The sequence below is a fragment of the Labrus mixtus genome, chromosome 9 (genome assembly GCF_963584025.1).
Source record: "Labrus mixtus chromosome 9, fLabMix1.1, whole genome shotgun sequence".
Classification (NCBI taxonomy): domain Eukaryota; kingdom Metazoa; phylum Chordata; class Actinopteri; order Labriformes; family Labridae; genus Labrus; species Labrus mixtus.
This window is the reverse complement of record NC_083620.1, coordinates 19,781,367-19,793,072: the sequence shown is the minus strand read 5'-3', so window position 1 is coordinate 19,793,072 and position 11,706 is coordinate 19,781,367. Positions and strand designations below refer to the sequence as shown.

The window sequence follows — 11,706 nt, the reverse complement described above, 5'->3', positions numbered from 1 at the left end:
CAGATAGCCTAAGATAAATTGCAACAACAGGATGTCGAACCAGTTAAGCAACCCCCTCCTCCTTTGAACAGTTGAACTGTAAATGTGAGTTTTTATAATAAACCTAAAGCCTCTGTGCACACAAGTAAACACCATGGCACTGGCACATAAGCCCAAATCACTCCTCTCAAGAGTGAGAGAAAAACATCAACAGCATTATTGCAAATGATTTTGATTTATGTAGGAAGCTAGTATATGTGTGTGAGTTAAAAGTTGCTAACCAATATATTATTATTCATTATCATTCATGATCTATAGCATTTGTCCTGTTCAGGTTATATATTACTTCATACTTTTTAATATGTAATTCTTTAATCACTGTTATACTGTTCCTGCTAACTGTAACTGGAGTCTCTACGTGTTAGACATCATCAGACAAAAATGTAGCACAAATGCAACATTGCAAATAAAAGAATAATAATAATAATAATAATAATAATAATAATAATACATTGGTTTATATAGCGCTTTTTTGAAAACTCAAAGACGCTTTGACAAATAAATAAAACAATAAAAGACGAGGACAGTACAACGAAGAAGTAATGTAGGGGGGAGGGGGGGAGTTAGTGGTTGTAGGCAGTGATGAATAATGACCTTTAATAAGCAGCTCATCTGTGCAGAATAATATTACACCTAAAAAACATAAGATTATGCCAGTGAAATAATGATGTCAGTTTGCACAAGATTTTTTTTCTTTTTGCTGGGACTTCAAGGGCGTAAATAGCAGCCAGAGGGAAGACCAAAACATAATTTTTATATAAAATATTAATTAGTCAGAAATCAGTAAATACAGTACAGAGCTTCATTGTTGTACAACTTATGAAGTTCTGTGCAATCACAGTTGTCTGTGACAGTGATTCTTGGCCCATAAAAACACTCCACTCTGAAGGCATTTCTCTATTTTAACCCTATGTGGTTGGAGCATGTCGTATATGACACAATGGAGTTGTGTTTACATCTTCAGTTCCAAAAATAGAAACGTATGACGTAGCAATTTACTTTACAATCCACTCTCTTTATTAGCTCGGCAGCTTTCTGATGACAAACTCAGTGTGTTTTTGCGACATCCATGGGCTTTTCTATCCCACTGAGAAGATCAGCGTATATTTAGTGACTATCTGGATCAAATCCTCCCAAAAATGAATGTAATCTGTGATGATTTATGTATTCATTTAAGTCAAATAGCTCACTCGGCTAAAGCAGATGCTGCCACCTTGTTTTGGTCTGTCGACCATTCAGAGGCTGTATCTGCGATTAGCTGATATAAGTGCAGCATGAAACAGACTTCCCAGCATGCTATCAGCACAGAAATACAGAAGATAGAACTGATTTGAATTGATTCATCCTATTCAGATGATTCTAGGATCAGTAGATCTGTGCTCTTTTTTACAAAACAGCTCTACAATTTTTTTTTGTTTTTACATTCTTTTTGTTATTTTTTTGGGCCTTTTTGCCTTTATTGGATGACACAGCTGAAGAGAGAGAGGAATTGCTGGGAGGAAAGAGTGGGGGATGACATGCAGCAAACGTCCGAGTTTGGACCCGAACCCACAGCCGCTACAAAGAGGACTCTAGCCTCCGCACATGTGGCGCACAACATACCGCTAGGCTATTGGCGCACCCACAAAACAGCTCTAAATAATGTGTAGATACTCCTTTTTCTTGAATAAATTAAAGTAAATTTAAGATTTATTTTTGGGCTTTTTGTGCCTTTATTGGAGAGCTAGGACAGTGGATAGAGTCAGAAATCAGGGAGAGATAGAGTGGGGAATGACATGTGAGAAAGGAGCCACAGGCTGGATTTGAACCTGGGCCGCCTGCTTGGAAGACTACAGCCTCCATACATGGGGCGCGCACACTAACCACTGCGCCACCAGCGCCCTGAGTAAGTACTTTTTACACACTTCCTGACTTCCTAGAGGGACTTCACAAGGTCAAGGAGTGTGGCATGGCCCTCTGGGACACTACAGACACTAATCTTCATTAAAAAGTGAAGATATACATTATCACGATAGTTTGACAATAAGTGTTTCCTATTTAGTATCATACTACTTCCAAATGTGAATAAAAATCGCAACCTCTCTATCTGCCCCTGAGTTTCAGATGGCCAGAACTATATGATGTTACAGTAAATTAGCCTTTTTTGCTATGACCTAAAAAGATCATGACACAGCATCATCAGATCATTCAAAAATGTTTTCCACCTTCCAGCTCAGGAAGCCTTCTCTCCCAATACCACTGCCAAAAACATTATTCAAGTAAACATTCACAGATTGAGTTTGCTGCTTGAGAGCTGGGTGGCTTTTTCTTTGTCATAATTTCTCGGCTATACAAGTCTGGGGTTTCAGGAGATAATGAAACACTACTGTTACTGTATCTATACTGCTAACTTTTCCCATCCCTACTTCAGCAACAATTTTACTTACTTTTCTTAACATTATTCTCAAATGCAACAAGATATAACCCCCTCTCACATCTCTGGCTCTTTCAAATTGCAAAAGCAACTTTCTTGACTGATGAGTTAAAGAGAGAAAAAAACCCAACAACTTAAGAACTTCATTTAGAAATATTTATTGTTGCTATTTTTCTAAAGCTGAACATGGTTGCATCAGTAAAAGTTTTACATCTATTTCACTACCTTATGTGTTTAAATATACATATTACATTAAAACTTATTGCAGCTAGCAGATAGTAACAGGAATTTATCCTAACATTTTACACAGTTGAAAAAAGGAACATTAAGACTGATGAGTACATTTTGATAATAGAATTATTTTTTTGTATTTATAGTGGCTCTCATACTTTAGGTGAAGCATGTATTGCATTTGCATTTTCTGAGTTATCTGGACATCAAATGTTTCTTTGTGTTTTTCTCTGGCCTCAAAAGAATGATGAAACACTTTGGAGCAAAAATACAGAAAAGTAAACCAAAGCTGGAAGCAAGAATCGCAAATATCTCTACAGCCACAGTGTATTTTCCAGGAGAGCTAACATAAGCAGGAACAAAAGCTATCCATACTGCACAGAATATAAGCATGCTGAAGGTGATCAGTTTGGCCTCATTGAAGTTGTCAGGAAGTTTCCGAGCAAGAAAAGCCAAGAGGAGGCTGGTGCAGGCTAGAAGACCGATGTAGCCAAGAACCAGAGGGAAGCCCACCACGGAGCCCATGGCACATTTCAGGGTGACAGTTAACCCTGGGATTTTTAGGTCAGCATAAGGAACTGGAGGGTTGAGGGATAGCCAAAGTATACAGATGATAACCTTGAAGGAAAAGGAGCACAGATACAGATTACAATTTATAAAGTCCATCAGTAAATTATAATTCCATTTTAAAGTGCATCCAAACTCTGACCTGTATGCTTGTAAATATGCAGACACTCCCTCTCTGTTGACTGGGACCAAACCACTTCATCAAGGCTCCAGCACCAGGCCGAGCTGAGCGAAATGCAGCCAAAACAACTATGGTCTTGACTTGGAGGCAGGAAACACAAAGTACAAAGCTGATCCCAAAGGCTGCCTGCTGGAACTGACAGGACCAGATTGATGGACGACCAATGAACACCAGTGAGCACAGGAAGCAGAGCTTCAAAGACATAAGAAGCAGGAAGCTAAGTTCTGAATTGTTGGCTCGCACCTGCAAAAGGAGAGTTGGACTTGGTATCAAACAAATTGCACATTATAATATTCCAGATTGCAGTTCCATTTTGTAATAGTAGATATATTATCCCAAACAATTACAAGCAGAAGGATGTGGAAAATACAAAGAATTCTTCTTTACATGAAACTGTGATCTTACCATGGGTGTTTGACGGTAGCAAAGAAATACCACAAACACAGCTGTTGTCACCACAGCACCTGATGCAGCTACTGTAGTCAGAGTGATGCCCAATGTTTCATTAAAGGAAAGGAAGTCCAACTGACGAGGAATGCAGGCAGTTTGTTCAACATTGGACCAGAACTCAGATGGACATCGCTCACAATGAAGAGAACCTGGAAGAAGATGACACAAGAAAGGAAAGTCTGGGAAAAACTTAAAAGGGACAATTGTTGATGAGGTAAAGCATTGTAGAAAGTCAGGGTCACTGCTTATCAAGGGTTTAGCTGTTACTGCACTGCTGTGTTTTAGGAAAAAATCTGATGAAGTATTTCCCTCACCAGTTGTATTGCTTATCTCCCCATCAGCACATGGGATACAGTCAAAGCAGCAGAGGGGCTCTCCTTTCCTGTTGGCCTTTCGGGTACCTGGGGGGCAGCTCTCACTGCACACTGAAACAGGCACCTAAATGAGTAAAATTAAATATCAATAATGTTTTGTGAATAAGATCAAACATTTCAAAACAATATAAATACTGTAACTGACCCGATCAAAGTTTTTAAAAATATTTAAATCACCTGTTGTGATCCTGTGCTCCAATGAATTGCTGACTCATCAAGGTGAAGCTTAAATCCATCAACACGGCCAATCAGGACAAGTTTGAGTGCCCCATCAGGGGTTTTCTGCCAGTTGATGAGGTCATACTTTGCTGGAACGTCGCCCCCTTGAAAATATAACAGTTCACCTTGTGGTGTGGTGAAGTTCACTTTGCTCATCTGTTGCATCAGCTGAAAGTAGGTTTACAAGCAGATTAAAAGTATAAATACATCTCTTATGTAACACGTGCAAGTAAAAATGTATCTTTTTAAAGTGGTGTAACATACATAGCCTGAATCTGTTTACCTCTATGGGTTTGATGTGTTTTGGGAGGAAGCAAGTGGAGCTGTTGTTTTCAGAATGTCTCTTGCTGTTTGGGCACGAGAGAAGGCTATGAAGGGCATGGGCTGTGGCATAAACAGCAAGGTAGACATTATAAGTCACTCTCAGCTGAGAGGTGTCAGTCAAGTGATTCTGCACGTTCTCCAGGGACTCTGTACCACTGCAGGGTGGAAGAGAAGACTTTACAAGCAACCTGTTTGCTCGAGAAGCAGACAGATTTGTGGCTTCGGGACTACAACCAAACTCCTTTTCCCAGAATTCTCTTAAGAACTTATCGTCAGGGCGATAAGATGGGTTTAAACTTTGTAGATAATTTTCAAACCCAGGTATGGATGAACTTTTAATGGCAACACCAAGAACACCACTAGCCACTTTGGAAGTGATAGGATTTTGGAGGAGATTACTACTGGTGCTCCAAGCCTCACTGGCCAGAAACTGTCTGTCAGTCACCTATTCACAGAAATAAGAAAATATAACAATTAAGTTAATAATGATTTTAAAAAGCTATACAACTTTTTTTTTTTAAATGTCTGTGTTGCATTCACAATGCACACTTTAATTTCAGTCTCTCACATTAATCTTGGCTAGTTGCAGGAATAGTTCCCTCACGTCTGTATACCAGGAAAAGACCAGAATCACTCTGGCAGTTGAGGCCTGAATTGTGAGTGCTGCTTGTCTGGCATCACTCACAATTTTGTCTCTTTGGAGAGTTTCCACAAATGCCAGACACACCTCTTTCCCCTTAGTCTCCTCCTGAAATACCTGGTATAACGAGTTGAGTAGAGAAAATGTAAAAAAAAAAAATAATAATAATATTCATATATAGTTTTTAAGAAGCCTTTCTTTTACATGCCTTAACATTTAACCTACAAAAAAATACCTTTACTGCCATGTGTCCATAATCGTTGTTTGCTACCACTGCCCCAATCCAAGTCCAGTTGAAGCGAATGGCAAGCTGTGCCATTGCTCTTGCTTGGTAAATGTCACTGGGCATGGTCCTGAAGAAGTTTGGATACTGAGCTCTGTCACTTAAACAGGGGCAGCTGGCTGTGTAGCTCATCTGAAAGAAATAGAAACATACAAGCATACATATCCTGAAAACTGATTTTTTTAAATATCATACCCTTTTTAACTTCATTAGCCACTGCATTATGTTATCTACATCACTTAGACTGTGTGACACAGGTTAAAGTAAATTGGTTCATTTTGTCAAGAGAGCAGCAGAAAGGCCCCAATACTTTCAATAGTAGGAGATATAAAGATTAAAAAAACATTTTAATTTAAGGATTTTAATAGAACTCACTAAAGGTACAGAAAGTGGCTCCAGGACTTTTGCAAGTGTCTTGGCTGCTACAGATGAAGAACCACCAATGATAAGTGGAACGAGCTGATCACCTTTTCACATTGTGAGATAAAATAAAAGGAACTTGTTATACTAAAGTAGTGGTTGGCTCTATTTTAAACACAATATTGCAGTTTTACTGTAATGCTGTCACCATTTTAACTGCTTCTTATAAGCAATACATTCACCAAAGCCATATTCACTACCACTACTTGTGCGGATCTCCTCTTTATTCCCAGCAGAATAGTTTGTTGGTGCTGCTGAATTACAGCTGCTGCTGTCTCCTCCAACTAGTGACAGTGCTGCCTGTGTTGCCCAAGGGTGTATGCCACAGCTATCACGAATGTCGTAGCCCAACTTCACCCCTGGAAGCAAGGTTGCACTATGGTTGATTTCATCCAGAGCAAAAACCATAGCATACATGTACTGCAATGGAAGGTTTTCCAAACTGAGACAAAAGAGACAAGCAAAGACCGACAAAAACAGTCATCACTTGAAGTGATTATTGAACTATCATCTGTAGACATAAAAATTGAGTAAATAACTAAAATCATCAAAACAATTTATACAACAAATGTACTTGCAAACATAAAAAAAACAATAACAAATTGTTAATTGTATAATATGGTAAATGTACAGCTTACAAAGTACACAGTTCAGTATTTTACCCAGTGCAGGATTGGTAGTATGGCAGCTGAGTAAAGTCCTGGTATGTAGCCGAAGGATTATAGCGGAGACTGAAGAGGCCGCCAATTACAACATTTCCCTCCTGGAACAGACCTTGGTCGCTTGGTGACCCCCACCGAGAACACGTCAGTGTCTGAACAACCTGCAGACCAACCCTGAGCCCCAGCTGTCTGCCAACAAGCCCCACAAGCAGCAGGAAGGGGGATGGCCACAGAATAAAGAGGCAGGAGAACCAAGACATGGATGCAGCAGCTCTGGACACTTCAACTGTACACAATATACTTGGTCAAGTTCTCATTGGCAAAGCTTAAACAGATGTGGGATGAAATAAACAGTTCCTAAAATAGAAAAGGTCAAGTTAAATTAATAAATTCATATTTTAACATCCACATATAAAGCAAAAGAACTTTGATGACAAAATGCATACTACAACAGACACACTGACATCTCAGATGACATACCCCTCCTGCTCTGCACATGAAACTCTTGTTCAGGGTTTTATAACAGCTGTGAAGCCTGTGACAGAATAATCATAAACAGGGTGACACAGCATAATTTCACAACTCTCAAAGGTGGGGCCAAAGAATAAAGAACTGCTATGCAAAACCTAAAAACTTACCTGGAGGGCAGTGATCACTTATATCTAATAGAGTTGGTTTTTCATTTTAATAAATTAACAGTTACTAACAAAGGTAATTAAAAAGGGGAACATATTTTTAATATATATTTTTTTAATGTTGAGGTAAAAGAGACAGGAAGTTTATCAAAAAAACATTCAAAAAGTGATTCCAATTAAAATTTTCAACATTATATTCAAAAATCAATGCTGGTACACTTACAAGGCCCTAGCTTGCACAGCAGTGATTACACACTCTTTTCTTGTATACTGTCCTCATAAGAGTCAAAAGGTACGACACACATAACTGTAATGAGACTCTACCAGACCTAAGGGTTACTGTTTCAGGCCTCAGATTATGAGAAAGGAAGCAGCAGCCCATCTCATGTGCTATGATGAAGTATATTAAATATAAACAATATTTTATATATTAAATTAAGTGGTGTCTGATTTATTTCTGCTCAAATAGTTACTGCTGCAAGGCCTCCAGCATCAATCCCAATCCAATGATGAAATAGGTGGCCCTCTACAGCAGCAAGTAGCATGAGCCTTGCAACAGGTGAGTAATGAGGTCACAAGATAACTGTAGTTTCCAAATCAGCCCAAAGTACCCAGAGTGCAAAGGCAGGCATATTTGGCCTGCTGGAGTATGTTCCATGCATCTGGCTTATACCTGGCAGCTACCAAGACGGCCTATAAAGCAAGATTAAGATTTACCTTTATTGATCCCCGCAAGGGGAAATTTCAGTTTTTACACTCCAAGTCATGCAACACACACATAGTATATATACACACATGCACACAAACAGGATCCTATGGACATGCACTAATGGAGAGATGTCAGAGTGAGGGAGCTGCCCACAGCGAGCGCTCCTGAGCTGATGGTGGGGAGGGGCTTTGGTGCCTTGCTCAAGGGCACCTCGGCAGTGCTCAGGAGGTGATCTGACACCTCTCCAGCTACCAGGCCAACTTCCATATTTGGTCCGCACTGGGACCCAACCCAAGTCCCTACAGACTGAGCTACTGTCGACCCCAAATGCAAACACACATACAAGCTGTCATGTCCTTAAGCCTGGGACTGGTAATATTAAACATGGCTCCTCTTAAACCAGAAAGAGGCAATGGCCTTGCCAGTCAACAACAACTGCTCTTCTAGATAGAAGCAAGAAAATCACAAGTTTGAACAAAAAATAAATTGGAGACTCCTTGATCCTGCAACCAATGTAGTTCACAAATGAGAGAGTAAGTCTGAATTTCTAGCCTGGGACGACCTTGGTTCAAGAGGTCATATGGTCATCTCAGAAGACTTACTTGCAAATATATATATTTATTTATGATTTCTCTTTCTTTTTTATGGGTGGGGGTTGGGGTGGAGGGGTGGCATGAAAAATGTGCACAAGCTTCAGGTGTGCAACTCCTCACCTCAAACATTAAAAAAATAAATTATATACCACTACACCGCAACTGAGGGGTGGCAAGGAGAGGAAAAGAGAGGTGGCAGTGTGGCAGTGGAGCTGTTTGTTTTCACTTTTGTAGATAGATTGTAGCTGGTACACTGCAATCATTTTAATTAAAATACACTTATAATGTTTATAAGCAATACTGTTATATCCTATTTAAGCCATTGTATGCAATTCACAATAGAGAAAAGCAAACAGGCTAAGAATTGTATAATCCCAGAGCAGTCGTTATTGATCCAGGAAGTGAATCCAGGAATTATCTATTTCATATCTGGAATCAGTCACTGTGTAGAATCCCTCCTCTCATAAAGGAAGCGGCCTATGTGAATGTACAATTTATTCAGTGTAGAATCACAAGTAATGAAATTGGACATGATATAGGCTTGGGTTAAATAATATTAACATATCTCAAACTAACCTCCAACTGATGGAAAGTGATGGCTTTTAATTGTTTTGCCCAAATACGTATTAATGACAATCTTTCAGAACTACCTTATTCAATCATTCAGATTGAGTAAAAGATTTGGAAGGGAAAGATGAAGTTGTATGGCTTTCTCAGTGAATTCAGTCAGTTTTTTAAAAACAGATAAAGCATGGTATTGTTACATTTGTAAATGGGTTGTACTTATACAGAGCTTTTCTAGTCTTTTGACCACTCAAAGCGCTTGCACTTTATTTTATATTCATACACTGATGGCATAGGGTGTTATGTAAAGTGACCATCTAAATGTATTAATACTTTTCCCACGCCACTGGCCATATTACTCGAGAGCAATGTGGAGCTCAGTGCCCGAAGACACTTCAACATGAAGACTGCAGGACTCTACCATTGAGGCACAGCCACCCAATAAATGTATTAAATTATATCAAGAATGCAGTTGACCAAAATCACTTTTGTGATGCACTTTTTTGTGGAGTGTTGAACACTGTTTGTTGTTATTCTCTGCAGAGTTTGGCTAAGGTAGGATTTTCTTTCTTAAGATTGATGTGAAAAATCCAACCGGGAAGAAGCTCACCTTACTTCTTATCCTCTGAGATGAGACAATGTTTTGGCACAATTTAATGGTATAATACTTCCATCTAGTGGTTGTTATTCAGAACACACTCAAATCAAAATTGTCCTTGTCAACAGTAGGCCTATACTATTTGTTATCTAAAGAGGTATATAATCAAGAAGTAGTTGAAGTAATATGTCATTGATGTGATTTACTTTGATGCTCAATTACTGAAAACATTTTTTCTAAGAGCAATAATATTTAATTAAATTAATTATATTTAAAAATAAAGAGGAACATGTGACTGACATTGTTGTGAAACAAATGGGGGATTCGTGTTTTTTTTAATGATGGGGATAAAAAGGCAGTGTTGAACATTAAATTATAAAATCTGCTTAATTAAACATGTAAGCAGGGACAATTTGGGGATGCCCCACAGAGTGCATATGCATCATCTCAACATACATTTATTTCTGATAGAAAACATTGGCAGTGATATAAGATTAGACTTGAACACAAACAATATTACAACATACAGTAACAGAAAATCCAGACTCACCAGTTAAATCTAGAAAACTAAAAGACGAAATATCTTAAATTTGGACCTAACATGCATGTGTTGATTACCAACTATTCTTGTTCCCTATTCAGTTTGTTACTAATTATATATTTCTGTCTGATCTGTTCTTGAAATCAAGATTGGAAGACTAATGGGCTCTTCCCACTGAGCAACATCTAACAAGCAATTCATGGTCTATGTTTACATTTAAGCCAGATCAACTATCTGGTCATTAGCTGTTTCTGTGTTTTTTTCTGGCCTCAAAAGAATAATGAAACATTTGGGGGAAAATATGCAAAGTATGCAAAGTAGTAAACCGTAGCAAAAGCTACCCATACTGCACAGAATATCAGCATGCTGAAGGTGATCAGTTTGGCCTCATTGAAGTTGTCAGGAAGTTTCCGAGCAAGGAAAGTCAAGAGGAGGCAGGTGCAGGCAAGCAGGCCGATATAGCCAAGAACCAGAGAAAAGCCCACCACAGAACCCATGGCACACTCTAGTGTGACCTTTGATCCTTGGAAACCCAGATCACGTCGAGGCACTGGAGGACTGATGGACACCCATGTGGCACAGATAATAACCTGTATGAGAAGTAGACACATTTCAGCATTGTAGATTTATTACCTAATTCATATTCATTTAATTATGTTCTCTTCATTTAATGAATACAATGCAACCAAACCAAACCAAATCTGTATACAAGTAAAGAGAAAGACACTCCCTCTCTGTTGAACAGGACCAAACCACTTCATCAAGATTTCAGCACCAGGCCGAGCTGAGTGGAAAACAGCAGGCACTACAAGGTCTGAGACAAGTCTGAGTTGCCCCTCTGGTTGTTTCTGCCAATTGACGAGGTCATACATTGCTGGAATATCAGCACCTTGGAAGTAAAACCTTTCCCTATTTGGTGTGGTGATGTTCACTTTGTTCAAATGCTGCAACAGCTGAAAATATTAAGAGTTGAAGAAACTGTTGAGATTTAAAATCAAAATATGATCGAGAAAAAAAACATGAATTATAAAGTGAATTATATGATGGTACATTGATAGAAGTTTTCACCTCTATGTGTTTGACGTGCAGTTATGGGTATTACAGGAGAAAAGGCTATGAAGGGCATGGGCAGCAGCATAAACAGCAAGGTAGACATTATATGCCAGCCTTAGCTGAGAGGTATCAGTAAAGTGATTTTCCACGTTCTCCAGGGACTCTGTTCCACTGCAGAGTGGTGGTGAAAGAGTGGTTGTGAAGGTAAGA

General features: G+C 38.9%; 1 protein-coding gene across 1 annotated transcript; it reads right to left on the bottom strand.

Annotated features, from left to right (window-relative positions):
- Positions 1–2,594: 2,594 nt before the first annotated feature.
- Positions 2,595–7,291, bottom strand: LOC132980539 (extracellular calcium-sensing receptor-like). The gene is made up of 11 exons (XM_061046739.1): positions 6,804–7,291; positions 6,342–6,583; positions 6,097–6,188; positions 5,674–5,853; positions 5,367–5,555; positions 4,758–5,243; positions 4,433–4,642; positions 4,196–4,319; positions 3,837–4,030; positions 3,393–3,674; positions 2,595–3,301 (listed from the first exon to the last, which is right to left on the bottom strand). Exons 1-11 carry the CDS (start codon positions 7,061–7,063, stop codon positions 2,879–2,881), a joined length of 2,682 nt encoding a protein of 893 aa, XP_060902722.1. The 5' UTR covers positions 7,064–7,291; the 3' UTR covers positions 2,595–2,878.
- Positions 7,292–11,706: the final 4,415 nt, after the last annotated feature.

What these genes read in the sequence shown, in the direction of transcription:
- LOC132980539 (XM_061046739.1), bottom strand. Translation starts at nt 7,063, where the DNA reads ATGTCTTGGTTCTCCTGCCTCTTTATTCTGTGGCCATCCCCCTTCCTG. An exon ending in AGCCACTTTCTGTACCTTTA is followed by an intron (nt 5,854 to 6,096) that starts GTGAGTTCTATT and finishes TATTTCTTTCAG; the next exon opens with ATGAGCTACACAGCCAGCTG. An exon ending in GGAGATAAGCAATACAACTG is followed by an intron (nt 4,031 to 4,195) that starts GTGAGGGAAATA and finishes ATCTTCTTCCAG; the next exon opens with GTTCTCTTCATTGTGAGCGA.